Source organism: Drosophila navojoa, chromosome 5, assembly GCF_054131105.1.
Source record: "Drosophila navojoa isolate 15081-1374.11 chromosome 5, UAZ_NAV_1.0, whole genome shotgun sequence".
NCBI lineage: Eukaryota > Metazoa > Arthropoda > Insecta > Diptera > Drosophilidae > Drosophila > Drosophila navojoa.
In genome coordinates, this window is record NC_142893.1 from 22,365,337 (window position 1) to 22,380,121 (window position 14,785).

General features: G+C 37.7%; 2 protein-coding genes across 3 annotated transcripts; one reads left to right on the forward strand and one right to left on the reverse strand.

Moving 5' to 3' along the window:
• Positions 1-572: 572 nt before the first annotated feature.
• On the forward strand, positions 573-10,019 carry LOC108653867 (proton-coupled amino acid transporter-like protein acs). 2 transcript variants are annotated; one of them, XM_089262271.1, is made up of 7 exons: positions 573-1,036; positions 5,405-5,547; positions 5,614-5,842; positions 7,898-8,019; positions 8,550-9,030; positions 9,095-9,222; positions 9,281-10,019. In XM_089262271.1, exons 2-7 carry the CDS (start codon positions 5,405-5,407, stop codon positions 9,624-9,626), a joined length of 1,449 nt encoding a protein of 482 aa, XP_089118397.1. In that variant the 5' UTR covers positions 573-1,036; the 3' UTR covers positions 9,627-10,019. The 2 variants fall into 2 exon arrangements, with proteins under 2 accessions (XP_089118397.1, XP_017960245.1); XM_018104756.3 differs by lacking the exon at positions 573-1,036 and adding an exon at positions 3,852-4,053.
• A 607-nt stretch (positions 10,020-10,626) lies between these two features.
• Iswi (nucleosome-remodeling ATPase imitation SWI) lies at positions 10,627-14,700 on the reverse strand. The gene is made up of 6 exons (XM_018104743.3): positions 14,443-14,700; positions 14,107-14,324; positions 13,783-14,037; positions 11,596-13,708; positions 11,342-11,502; positions 10,627-11,274 (listed from the first exon to the last, which is right to left on the reverse strand). Exons 1-6 carry the CDS (start codon positions 14,488-14,490, stop codon positions 11,004-11,006), a joined length of 3,066 nt encoding a protein of 1,021 aa, XP_017960232.1. The 5' UTR covers positions 14,491-14,700; the 3' UTR covers positions 10,627-11,003.
• Positions 14,701-14,785: the final 85 nt, after the last annotated feature.

A 14,785-nucleotide genomic window follows, 5' to 3' on the forward strand; every position in this document is an offset into this window, starting at 1 on the left:
CGCATTATATATGTTACACTGACCTAGATGTGCGCATATGTTTTCATGAATAAATAAAAGTCATAAATAACTACAAGTTTTAAACTTCAAGAACTGTTTAAAATGTCTGGTTTCTTAACTAGTTTTTCATTTTAATTTGTGGCAGGAGTTTGTCGTCAGGTTTTGAACAAATGTAGGCATTTTCAGCTGCAACTGATGCTTCGGGTGCACTTCTTGCTTTCATTTGCCACCCTGTGCGAGCGGGCAAACGCTGCGTATGAGCGATGCAATGCAATGCCCAACTTGTCTTGCTATACAATGTCCAAAACGAATTCGTATAGAAAGCATACACATACTCATACACACGCACACAAACACACACACACACACACACACACACGCATTGAGTGAGAGAGAGGACGGCGTCACAGTTTCGTTTATTGTCCGCTGCGCTAATTGCTGGCTGCCCCCTCTCACCCATAAATAGTTCATCCGACAGGTGTAGCTGTGTGCGTTGCGTTGCGTTGCGTTGCGTTGCGTTGTGTGTACTTTATAGCCGGCAGCAGCAGCAACAAATTCAAGCACAATCATTGGCTTAATATCAGTCACTAACTGATCGCCAGGCCGTTAACAACAAAGCGCACGCAGTCGCAGCTCGGAAGTTACAAAAACGCGCGCGACTTTTAAAACAAATTTAGTGACTACTTAAAACAAATCCGTTATTTTTATGCATACTATATAGCCTTTTTTAACAATTGGTATTGCTTAAAACAAAACAAATAAATTTAATTAGACTCAATTCCCAGTCTGTGTAAGCCACACGCGACTTTCACGCGAGTTTCACGCGACTTTCACACGCCCTTCACGCGTCTTTCGGCCAGGCGATTTGTGTGGGCGTTGATTCCCGCCAAGCTAAGCAAATAAAGGAATTGAAAGAGCTTAATAATTCGTGTCAATGTTAGACTCAGACAAATTTCCAAAAACAGTAAACAAATAGCAGATTGTCAAAAATACATTTTGTTGAATATATAATTCAATTAACAACAATTGGGAGAAGGTAATTATTAAATTAGTGTAAAGATTGAAATGCAAAAAAAAAAAAAAAAAAAAAAAAAAAAAAAAAAAAAAAAAAAAAAAACAGCTGTAAAGAGAATATCAAGTTTATTTACCCAGAAACATTATTCATAAATATTTTAGTTCACATTTACACAAAAATTAAACTGCTTAATAATAAAATTCCAGAAAACGAGTTTTAAATTGCTTTCCTTTGGAGAGGAAATATTAGAGAAGCTGTATTGAACACATATTTTGTACATTGTATAAATATTGAATACCAATATTTTCAATTTATATAAATCAGTAGAAGTGTTCACCAAAACTCTTTTCTAACTCATACTCATTTGTTATTATAGAATATTTATATATAAATCATCAAACTTATGAGCTCGACTGAAAATTAAATTATATATATGCTGACATTTATGAATTATAAATAAAATCTTAACTATGTGGAACTTTTTCTCAAGCATGAAGAGTAAATATACGGGATCTATACGGATAATTATTGCGACTTCTTTTTTGGCTAATAAGGAAATATTTAACTATGACAAATTGAGTTACAATAAGTTATATAATCGACGTGTTATAGAAACGCTACTTTGTTTATTTTTGATTACAACTGATTTGCAATAAATGTTAAGTTAAGTAAACAAGACTTCGAAAAAAAAAACACATTTTTAAATTATTAGTGAACTGAAAAACGTTGACGATTGTATTATGGGTATTACATTTATATATACATACAGATTTGCTGACTATTAAAAATAATTTATGAATTCCCTTACAAATTACAAATAGTGTTCATTAGTTTAATTTATATTCCATGGCTAGCTTAGATTTCTAAGAGCTGATCATTTACTTATTTTTTGCCAGCCATTTAGGATTTGCATGAGCTCGAGCTAATTTATGAGCCGTTCTCAGGGAACTTACATAATTTCTGGGCAAGGCTTTGTAATTTGCGCACGCGATTGCAATATACAAGTTCAGTATGAAGAGTTCGCCAGCGACCTCGTTAATTATGCGACGCATGTTTAATTTTTCTTTATTTTTTGCTTTTGCATATCGAAAGCGAATTCACTTACCTAGACGCGAATTCGATTTTTGACACTGAGCAGCTCCATTGAAAAAGCATTAACCCTCAATTGCGAATTGATGAATTGCGTTATTGATAATTCTGCGTGTCTGACAGCAGCTCTCGCAGCACGTGAATCAAACTTAAAAGAAAAGAAAAGAAAACAATAATAGGTTAAATAAATAGAATCATACGTTGATTATATATACATGCATAATTGCTTAAATATCAAAAAATGTATTTTAAAAAAGAATTAATAAGAATGCAAGATAAGTTAATTTATTACACATTGTTGTCCTGTGCATTCAGTTCTTAAGGACTTTAAATTGAAGAATCGAGCTTTTCGAAATATAACGGTTTAAGTATTGACATTATATTACATATTTTATATTATTTTTTGCCGTAAACAAAAAGTTGTTTGAACTTTTAATTTTGAAAACCAGATTTTGAATTATTTATTTCCTTGTAATATGGCAGCATATAAATGCAATCAAATTAAATCTGATTCCGATGATTCTCTTTCCATATCCTTTGCTTAACCAATATAAAATCATATTTGACCTAAATTAGCATCAATTCCAGAGCTTAAATTATTGTAATTTCATAAGTATGCAAATCAATATAAAAACAATATAAATTAAAATGGTAATAATATGAGTCGAGTTAAATGGGTCACAATATAATGTATATATTCCTGTTATATAATATTTAATATATTATTTTCATATATATTTTTAAAGAAGTCAATAGTAATCATTCATATATATAGTTCTTTCTCAATACAGTAACACGTTTATTAGTTAATAGATTCCTAATAAACTTTTGAGATTAGGACAGATATTAAGCTCTACGCCGACAGCTGCTGGCATTGACAGTTTAGCATAATCATAAACAATTGAGTGACGCAGTTATTGCTCAATTGTTATGATTATTAATTAAATCATCGCTGAGTGGGGGCAGTCGAGCGTCGATTATAATGCCAACGGCAATCGGGCGCCAATAAACATAAATAATTCGTCTAAATTCGCGGACAGTGATATGACATCGAGAGCTAATCAAATGTCCGCTATGATTCACGATCCTATCGATCGTCCGCGTGACATAGTAAAAAACCAAAACAGTTCTAGTGCCAACAATATAAATAATAATAATTACAATCGGCCAGTGCTCAAATAAAATACGAGCTCAACATTTCTAATCGAAGCTCGTAAACTTTTATTCAATCAATTTTCCATGAACCCTTTCATAACTATGTTGATAGATATAAGTAAAGTATACATATAGGCTATTGCAACTCTCATAACTGTAAAGCATGTCAATGTCGCAGATAAAGATAGAGAATATATACATATATATATAAATTCTATAATGCATTATATGTATTGTTCCTAATTGGTTGACTAATCTTATCAATAATGTTTTTGATAAATAATGCTCGCACAATTTCTTAAGCGTATCTTTTTCTTGATACTTCCACAACATTTAATGTCAATTATGTTATTATAAAATTAACTTTCGCTTTTTCCAGATAACTCGTAACTAACATAAGAATTGCAAAGTTGCAAAGTCTTAAATAGATAGCATATAGCTGAGTCCTCTTTGGACCGCATTAAATCTAGGCAGGCGGCGTTAACAGCAATAATAATTGCTTATCAGTCTTATCGGGTATTGGGTACAGCTTTATAATTGATTTTAAAAGTAGCTTTGAGTATTTATGACGAGCATTTCGCCGTGTTACTGTTTCAATTACCGCTGCTCGCCGTTTCAGCCATATCGAGGTGTTATCTTTCGGACACCTTCTTGGGCAGTCACTTTCAACATTGTAGACGGCCCGAGCATTCAGTTGCATTTGGCCCGAGGGCTCGTTCGGTTCTAAATCCTAGCTAGTTCTCGAATCCATTCCGTATAGAGGATAAGAAAAATTATTGTTAAGAAAAAGAAACGTAAGTTTAATCAATTAACCTCTTTACTGCCTCTTGAGAAACAGGAAATGGAGGGATTTGGGCAATTAGGCTCGTGAAACTTATCTCGAAAATTTTCGGTTTTTGAATGAATTATTCACTGTGAATCTGTGAATGAAAACGATTACTTGGCTTGTTGTTTAAAAGCAATTGAATTTATTTTTTTATTTTTATTTTTTTTTTTTGCAAAAAAATTAAATTTTTAATTTAGAATTTTAACAGTTTTTAAATAATGTCATGTTCAATGGTTTAACTAAAAAATTTAGTTAAATCTGAATAAACTTTTTTAAAATATTAAATTTTTTACTTAACTTAAAAAATGCAGTTCAGAGATATTTTCTATAAAATATAAAGTATTTATTTCATATTTTTAAAAGCTATACTTTATATTTTATTGAAAATATCTCTAAATAGTAGCTGATATTTATTTTTTAAAAACAATATCTGAACTAATGAATAATAATTACAAATCCGATTCCTATCGACGACTCAAATCCTTTAAATGCCAAGTAGAGAATTGCAACTCCTTTGGAAATCAAAAAATACATTTTTTTTAAATAAAATTAATACAGTTTTAATTAAAATTATTTTTGAAAAAGAAGAAGAAGTAAATTGTCCTTGCTTGTGAAAAAATCATTTGTTTTGTTTATAAATAATAACAATTTTGTATATGCATAATATAAAATTACTATATTACAACGTTTTCGACTGAGCCCTATACCACGTGCTCCTTTAATCTAATCGGCCAATAAAAGTATATGTTGAAAGTGTGGCTAGCACCAAAGCAAGCTGGCAACTGGCATACTCACCAACTCTTGAGAAAAGCCATAAATAACATTAACTAGTGATTAGAACCTAATCTAATTTGACTATTTCGCGAGTATAAACACTTGTAAAAGGAGTGGGAGAATGAGAAAGAGAAGGAGAGTACGAGTGAAGGTCGAAAACCTGTTTGGTCAGGTGACCATGAGAGTTATCATTATGCATTATGGCCGAAAGTTTTGAGGGGAATTTTGAATGGGCTTTTATGGGGTCTATATCGGAATTATGAGCCCGGAATTATAGCCCTGACGGAAAACATTGAATAAAATTTATGAATGCAGTTCAGTGCCGTCTATATCTGGTCGGTCCGAGAAATTCAGATAACGATCGTATTTGCGATTCGCATAGTTTTATAGATGTCCGACTTGTGTTGCGATATAAAGTACTTGAAATTGTCAACGATAAGATATCGATCGGCATGCGCCTGGGAATTTCTCAAGTGGATTAGCCCTACCCTGTCCTGAACCAAGTCGACGTTGAACCTAAAAGCAAACATTTTGATCGTCCACAGATGACGGACAACAAGGCATTTACGCCGGATACGGCCGTCGCTGAGCCGAATACGGCACGATCTTCGAATGCCAGCTCAAAGCAAGCAGCCTTGCCGCCTTCCTACAGCAGTACGGTCGACAGTCTAAAGGACTTCAACTCCAAGTAAGTTGCAATATTTTTTTGGTGAATATGCATCTTCTCAGACTCAGACTCTCTCGTTCATCATAGAGCCAACTTGACGGAGAAGGATCAGCTGGAGGAGGGCGACTACAGCCCGTTCGATCATCGCGATCCAAATGGCGCCAGCTCTGGCGGCGCGTTGGCCCATCTCCTCAAGAGCTCACTGGGCACTGGCATCCTGGCCATGCCCATGGCCTTTCACAATGCCGGTTTACTCTTTGGCGGCATCATGACACTCGTCGTCGGCTTTCTCTGCACGCACTGTGTGCATATTCTGGTAAGTAAATGCTATTGAATGCAAACAAAAATTACTTAAACCAAATACTATAAATAATACTATAAATAATACAAATATTTTAATTCATTTATCTGTTTTCAAAAAGTTTATGATACGCTCTTAAAAACAACAAAAAGTTAACTATTTTAAAATGAAAAACTTGAAGAAACTCGATCGATATAAAGAATAGAGTAAATAGTATAATAGATTTTCCAGAAATACTAATATGAACGACATTTTACTGTAGAGATGAAACTGTCAAGATTCAAATTGCATTTTGAATTATTTAAAATATGTGTACAAAATTTTAGATATAAAAGGAAAATTCTGGTAGAAAAGTAGTTAGGAAAAAGAAAAAATAACCAAAATTAAACAGTATATCTAATCTTATGAAAAAAAAAACAAAATTCAAAATGAAGCTTTTAAAAATATGAAATAAATACTTTATATTTTATTGAAAATATCTCTTAATAATAGCTGATATTTATTTTTTTAAAACAATATCTGAACTAATGAATAATAATTAAAATTCCGATTCCTATCGACGACTCAAACCTTTAAATGCCAAGTAGAGAATTGCAACTCCTCACGAAAACGTATTCGAATTATTTATTAATTACTGTATAGATGAAAATGTCAAGACTCAAATTGCATTTTGAATTATTTAAAATATAATGTGTGCAAAATTTTAGATATAAAAAGCAAATTCTGGTAGAAAAGTAGTTAGGAAAAAGAAAAAATAACCAAAATTAAACAGTATATCTAAGCTTATGAAAAAAAAAGAATTAAAATTGAACACAAATAACAACACGAAGAAATATTGTCACATTAAATTATCTACCAATCCACCTATCCCAAGTATCTGATCAAATAAAAGAAAATTGAACGAGCTCGTGGGAAAGTAGCTTAGCAATAATATTTACTCAGGAATTAATAAATAATCAGCTTCAAGTCTCTACTTGTATATTTTCAATGCAACCTTCTTGTTAAGTCAAATTTAATGCTATTAAATGGTATTTAAAGTAAAGCCCATGCTAGATGATAAGCAAACTGGCTTGCCAACGCCTTTCAATCAGGCAATCGATAAAGAAATTTGCGTATCCGGTTGAAAGCTTTTCAGCACCTATTTTCGCAATTGACGCATTTGCTCAATGCCGGGGATTTGCTTTGCGGAAAGAGCAACTAGTTCAAGGGCCGTTCAAGCCGGAGCGCATGTGCAAACATTTGGCAAAGACCTCGATAAAGGCGCGTTTTAAAACAGGTGCGAGTCGCCTTCACTATCAGCGGCAGACAGCCTGACGGTTATAATGATCTAGCAGATCAGTGCCTCTAATATATATGCCCCTTTCCTAGAAATTGCAAGTGCTATAAATGACACACGCCCAATAATGAAGCACGCTATAAATAATTTCTTCTAGTTGGACTTTCCGACAATCAACTCACAAATCTCCAGGCAATTCACACTTACATACATATATATTGAGCCACTCGAGTGCAGATTTATGGCTTGAGATTTAATTAGAATTAACGAAAAAATGCGCAAGTAACGCGTGGGTTCTAAATAAATATACGGGTACGTGAGGCCTCTTATCTGGTGTTGAGCTTCCTATTGGAGGCTTGATAATTACGTATGCTTGTGTGTATGTTTGTAGTTTCTGGACAATGCCAGACAGTTGTCGATTGCCCAACAAGGGCTATCAGCCGGCGATAATCGGTTACCATGGCTAATACAAACTGATTGCTTGTTTATGGAGTCGTCATTAGTTAACACTATTAAAATAGGGTCAACTACAGAGTAATTTACAACCACTAAGGTAAATAATTGAAGAAAGAAATTACAAATCGTTCGATGTAATATAATTAGGAATGTTTGTAAACATATAAATAATATATAAGCAAAGGAAATTAGAAATGCAGACAAATATTTGATGTCTACAAAGTTGATAAGCAATATTATTTATTTAATTATTTAATTTTCCAACAAATTATGGAGTAATTTTATTCGTATCCGATTTTTATAATTTATCTTGATCTATTTTATCTCAACCTTTCTAGGTAGCAACTTCTCACCAGATTTGTCGCGATGCCAAGGTTCCGGCTCTGGGCTTTGCAGAGACTGCTGAAAAGGTCTTCGAATATGGACCTAAAGCTCTAAGACCCTATTCCAATTTTGCCAAGTAAGCGCCGATATATCATAATTTTATTTTATATCATAGCTATTTTTTTCTTTTATATTTTTATCAGTCTAATTAAATATTAATTGATAAATTAATTAGTACATTTTGGCAATAATGCTTAAGTTCTTTAAGCTTACATTCGCATCAAAATCCTATTATACAAAGATAAGATAATTGAAAATTGGTTGAGATACTCTTAACAATATCTGAAAGAAATTTATGTGTATACATACACACATAAGCAAAAAATTATTATCAGTTTTGTATTGGAATGGAAATTGTGGAATTTTTGCATATATTCTATATAATTGATATATAATCTGTAGAGTTCAACAGCACTTTCATCAATTACTTTCACGCATCGTGACCACAGTTGAAATCAAAACAAAAATATTCCCCGCAAACTTTTATCGATTTCTGATAATTCGTATAATTAATGAATGGTTCTTTTTTTTTTTTTTGTATTGATGAATAACTGGGATTTGGGATAAGTATTTCCGGTAAAGATAACTGATAAATGATCTTTGCAGGCAATTTGTGGATATTGGCCTGATGGCCACCTATTATGCCGCCGCCTGTGTGTACATGGTCTTCATAGCGACCTCGTTTCATGATGTCATCAACTATGATGTGGGCCTCAAGTGGGATGTGCGCATCTACATAGCCATGACGGTGATACCCTGCCTGCTGATTGGCCAGATCCGAAACCTGAAGTGGCTGGTGCCTTTCTCCCTGATGGCGAACGTGTTCATTGTTGTCACCTTTGTCATTACACTATACTACATGTTCGACCAGGAGCTCGACTTCAGTGATAAGCCGCTGATTGCGCCAGCTGCCCATATTCCCCTCTTCTTTGCCACTGTCATCTTTGCCATGGAGGGCATCGGCGTCGTCATGCCCGTGGAGAACTCGATGAGAAAGCCACAGCAGTTCCTGGGCTGTCCCGGCGTGCTCAACACGGCCATGATTACGGTTGTGGTGCTGTACGCCGTCATTGGCTTCTTCGGCTATGTGAGTGGAGATCAGCTTATCGGGTTGCAAGTGCTTTACTCATGCTTCTGTGTTCACTTTACAGGTCAGATTTGGTGACGAGGTGCGAGGCAGCATCACGCTGAATCTGCCCGATGGAAGCTGGCTGGGTGACACGGCCAAGCTGCTGATGGCCGTGGCTATACTCTTCACCTATGGCCTCCAGTTCTACGTGTAAGTAAAGCATTTATCCACCCCAGGCATCCTCTTCATTATTCTTCCCCCATTGCAGGCCCAATGAAGTCCTCTGGCGCAAGATCCAGCACAAGTTCCGACCGGAGAAGCACAACATGACGCAAATTCTGCTGCGCACGGGCATCATCCTGGTCAGCGGAGGCATTGCAGCGGGCATTCCCAATCTGGAGCCATTCATCAGTCTCGTGGGCGCCGTCTTCTTTTCGCTCCTGGGCATCTTTGTGCCCAGCTTCGTGGAGACCGTGTACCTGTGGCCCGATCGTCTGGGCTGTTGCAAATGGAAGCTAATCAAGAACGTATTGTTGGGAGTTTTCTCGCTCCTGGCGCTTGTGGCTGGCGCAGCAGCCTCTATCGATGAGATAATCAATCCCAAGCAGGAGTAGTGGCATGCGCTGTCCCAGCACCTGATTAGTATTAAAGAGATGCAGGTGCATCCACTGACGGGCGAGATACACACACACCAAGAGACACGTAGACCCAAACCCCAATGACCATGTTGAACATGGCTAAGCAGCTGCCGGACTGCTGGACTGCATTGTAAAGTTGATATTAATTGTTAAGCCCTCACACCGATTTCGCACACATATGTTTGTCTTATGAGTGCCTAGTACCTGTATCTAAATGTTATGCATCCTTATACACATATAAACAGCTATACCTATATATGTATATTTTGTATCTTAAGTAATGCCCAATCCATAGAATTTATAATCGTATTCAATAAGCTTAAAGTCTTCTTTTATACGCGTTCAATAAAATGACAATGTTGAGATGTATTCATTTTATGTGGATTTTTGTGGGTGTGGCTCTTAACGGGCAAAGCAGTTAATGTACATACATATATTCAGAAGAACTTAAATTAAACTTAGCAAAATTTAGAGTCAAGTTATATACACTAAATTATAGAGATACAAAAACCGATGTGCGTTCGATAAGAACTAAATTGTATTGAAGCTCTCAAGTACTGAAGAACATATGGAATTGTAAAAATCAATGAAAACCTTTGTGAGGGCAAGCGGTTTTATATATGATATAAATTATGGTACATTTATTTTTACTGTTATAAAACTAAGTTCTATAATTATGTATATGACCCCAATTTTCATAAAAACATTTTGATAAGAAATCAAGATATGTATGTATATGTAAATATATAATATGTAGATAAGGAATTGTGGCCAGGTTTGACAATATTGGTCAGGCTACCCAGTTATTCCTGTTTCCTAAATTTGTAGTATTCATTTTGAATATTCCTTCTAACATATTAATTTGCTTACCCAATAAAACTTGTAAAAGTTCACGATAAGCTCATGATTCCACCCATTAGTCAGAAAGGCTTACAGTGGCTGAGAAAGCTCAAGCTCAACACAAAATGCATGTGCAGATGTATAGGTTTGTTTAATTTCGCTCCATGACATTAACTCGCATATATTTAAAAGTATAAATACATAATTGAAAACTTATAACGAGATACAATTAAGTGGAATAGAATACAGCGGCGCGCATACATAAATATTAATTACTTATTCGTAAACCTTTAAGTATGTAGTAAAATATTCCTCTTGTTGCTTGAATTAAGAAACTACAAACGAGAGCGTAAAATGTTTTTGTGGATCGTCTATAAAATAATGCTGTGCGGAGCTGAATCTCATATAAATCGGATGTGTGTAATTATTGTTATTGTTATCAGTATTGTGTAGTATGTGTATTGCTATATTAGAAACTGTCTCTTCGGTTGCGACGTCATGGCGGCTGCCTCTTTACTTCTTCTTCTTTTTAGCATTGGAGCTGGTGGCAACCACTTCGCTTTTGCGCTTCTGATTTGCCTTCGGTTGCGGCGGCGGTGCAGGTGTGCTTGTGCTGCTGCCGCCCGGTGTCTTAGGTGCTTTCTTCTTCTTCTCGGCGCGCTCCTTTTCCTCAAGCTCGAGATTCTCGCGCTCAATTAGTGTGATTAGCGTATTGCAGCGTCGTTGCAGCTCCAGAGCAGTGCGGGATTTTATAAACCAGTCAAAGCGAAACTGCGGCGAGGCGCTACAAATCGTAAATCAAATTGCATTAGTCTTTCACTTTGTCAAAAACTATACTTTTCGGTTCCTACCGTATGGCCGCGCGCAATTCCTCGTAAACGTTCTCTTTGTCAAAGCCCAACTTGTGCAGCATGCAGACCAAGAAACGATCTTCGATTTCTGTATAATTCTTGCCCTTGTTGTTGCCATACTGCAGACGCAGCTGATGAAAAGGTGCGCGATATCGAGACATCTACATCAAAGACAAAGATTATAAATATGGAATATAAAAATATCAGAATATTACTCAATAGGGAGACAAGAGTATAAATATAGCTAGGCTCACCTTCTGATCGAGCGCCTTTTTGATGGACAGGCGTCGTTGAATCTTGCCCTCGCCACGTTCGATTTGTCCCATAATGCGTTCAATATCCTGCAGCTCAGTGCACCGCTCCCAGAAGACAGCATTGTATTCGATCACCTCTTCTGGCGTTTTGCCTTCCACATCCTTGGCAATGTTTTCGATATCATCGCGTCCATATTTCTCGTTCGCTTTGATGAACTGATTGAAGTCTCGCTTTGTCCAAGCTGTAAAGCCCTGAGACAGCAGATTTTCTTTCTCAAGAATCTCATCCTCGGTGAGTGGTTCAGCTTCATCAATCTTACGCTGTTCCTCGCGTTGCACTTTGGTAGCCTCCGAGCCAAGTTCCGGATTCTTGGGTACTTTGTAGCCAACAGTTTTGCGGAAGTAGTAAATCTCCTGATCGAGAAGCTCGAATAGGCGCGGCGGAAAGAATTGAAAGTCTTGAACAATTGGTTGCTTGGGTGGGCGTGGCGCCTTCGGTGCCTTCGGTTCTGAGACACGCAACGCCTCACGGAAATAAGCATCCACAGCGTAGTTGGCCTTACGCTCACGCTTAGGTGGCTCAATCCAGTTGCCCAAAGCATTAAGCTTTTGCTTTTCGCGCCAATCCTCACCCTCGAATTGATAAACAGATGAGGTGCCCGCTTCGCCGTTTGTGTCCATGGTAAAGGTGCGCAACGAGCTCTCGCCCAAGCTGTCCAAATGAGCTTTCTGCTCTGCCGTCTTTGCCTCGCCGCGCTCCAAAATGACGTCGATGTCCTCGTCGGTGATGTCAGTCTCCTTTGAGCTAAATACCTGATTGGCACCAAAGCGTATAATGTTCAGCATCTCGTCTTTATTCAACTGCGCACGATTGTCGACTAGACGGCCGCCCTGAATAACCATTTTGTCCAGTCGCAGCTTCACTTCGGCTCGTTCCACGATTTTTTCCTCGACTGTGCTTTCGGTAATTAGACGAAACACGCGCACTTGTTTCTTTTGACCGATACGATGAGCTCGATCCATGGCTTGTAAATCCATCTGTGGGTTCCAATCCGAGTCATATATAATGACCACATCGGCCGTGGCTAAATTGATGCCCAAGCCGCCGGCTCGAGTCGACAACATGAATATAAATTTGGTGCTGTTCTCCATATTGTACTCCTGGATCTGTCGATTACGATCCTCATGCGGTGTCTGACCATCCAAGCGGCAATAGTTGTAGTTGCGCCAATGGCAATAATCTTCCAGAATATCCAACATGCGAGTCATCTGTGAGAAGATTAGCACACGAGAGCCCTGTTCCTGTAGCTTCGGTAGAAGCTTGTCCAGAATAGCCATTTTACCAGAGTTATAAACGAGATGAGTGTCCGTCGTGTATGGAGGTCCAGGCTCAGCGCCATCAAACAAATACGGATGGTTGGTACACTTACGGAGCTGCATCAAAATGTTCTGAAGACGCATTTTCTCGACTTTGCCAGCGCCGTTCACGATGTCGATGTCTTTGAGGAGCACCTTGGTATACCAGTCACGCTGCATTTTCGACAGACCAACAAAAATTTTCATCTCTTTTTTGGGCTTCAATCGTTTCTCCACCTCTGCTTTTAGACGACGCAGCAGGAATGGCTTTAGTACAGCGTGTAGACGCTGTACAAGAGCATCATCCCCCAGGCAAGTGTTTGTGTTGAACCACTCGTCAAAGTCCTCCGAAGAATTGAATACATCGGGAAGCAGAAAATTGAGCAGCGCCCACAACTCATGCAAATTATTCTGTAGGGGCGTGCCGGTAATGAGCAGACGATTTGCGGTCTTGAACTCGCGCAAGATCTCCGAGAGCTTTGACTTTTCGTTCTTAATGCGATGCGCTTCATCGATGACCATGTAGCGCCAGTTGAACTTCTTGAACACCGACTTTTCACGAATACACATCTCGTAGGAGGTGACACAAACATCCCATTCCCCAGGTAATAGTACGTCACGAATGAAAGTGTTGCGAGTGTCCTGATCGCCAATGAGACAAACAGCGCGCAACGACGGACACCACTTCTTAAACTCGTTGACCCAATTTTGTAGAGTTGACTTGGGAACGATTACAATGTGCGGCCCAGCTTGATTCCTGTTTAGATAAGACATACATATATATGTTAACAGATCTATTGATTAAGGCGTGCATAAGTAACTGCTACTCACTTGAAGTGCTTTAGATAGCCCAGCAAAGAAATAGTCTGCAGTGTTTTACCCAGACCCATTTCATCAGCCAGAATACCATTAATGCCATTCTCATAGAGCGATATCATCCAATTGAGACCACGCACTTGGTAGTCACGCATTTCCCCTCCTTTAATATAGGCCGGCGAAGCATCAAACCGAAATAGTTCCTTACTAGTCGAGTCCTCAGCCAGTAGCTCCTCATCCTCCTCCTGCTCTGTCTTGCGATGGCGATGGCTGTACAATTGAGAACGAAAAAGTTCACTTTAGTTTTTTAAGTTAACGAACATTTGCTGAATCACTAACTCCGCCACATCCTTATCCTTGTCTTTGTCCTTGTTCTTTTTGGGGCGCCCCTTCGGTTTGGTTGGGCTCTTTGTGCTGTTTGTCATAAAATGCGTGAAGATCTCCGTTTGCTTTAACAAATAATCGAAGCGTCTGCTGCGATCTACTTCGATTTTATTGTCAAACTCGGCCTCCTTTTCACCAGAGGAACTGGTCGCCGCCTCCGAGGTAGTCTCGTTCTGCATGAACAAATTATTAACAAACATCTGTCAAACTTTTATCGAAGCGGCATGCGGCGTCTGCGTTTGGCAAAAATTTTGTAAACGCTGCTTTTGCCATAGGCACCACACCACTTACCGAGTTCTCCTCGTTGGTTTCCATTGCGGCGGCATCTGTTTTCGACATTTTGACAATGTCGTTTGTTTAGGTTTTTACGACAAAATTGTTTAATTATTGAGTTTTCCAAATAATTTTGGAGAAGCGAGAGCGTTTTGCGCGTTGCTGCGTCTGTATGTGTGAGCGACAGCGGGAAAAAGTGGCGTTTTCGGGGTTGCCTTGAAGTAAATTAATCGATAGCAGCCGATATAAACAACTAGGGCTGCTGAAATTTTTTTTTTTAACATTAGAGATCTTGACTGCGCGCCATTTTTTGAATTCTACATTTTATTGTTGGCAGCTTTTTCTTTTGCTTGATAAATGG

Coding starts and splice junctions, on each gene's coding strand:
- LOC108653867 (XM_089262271.1), top strand. CDS start 5,405: ATGACGGACAACAAGGCATTTACGCCGGATACGGCCGTCGCTGAGCCG. Junction 5,548..5,613: donor CTAAAGGACTTCAACTCCAA/GTAAGTTGCAAT, acceptor CGTTCATCATAG/AGCCAACTTGACGGAGAAGG. Junction 5,843..7,897: donor CGCACTGTGTGCATATTCTG/GTAAGTAAATGC, acceptor CAACCTTTCTAG/GTAGCAACTTCTCACCAGAT.
- Iswi (XM_018104743.3), bottom strand. CDS start 14,490: ATGTCGAAAACAGATGCCGCCGCAATGGAAACCAACGAGGAGAACTCG. Junction 14,038..14,106: donor AAGGATAAGGATGTGGCGGA/GTTAGTGATTCA, acceptor TCAATTGTACAG/CCATCGCCATCGCAAGACAG. Junction 11,275..11,341: donor GAATTGCGCGCGGCCATACG/GTAGGAACCGAA, acceptor TACGATTTGTAG/CGCCTCGCCGCAGTTTCGCT.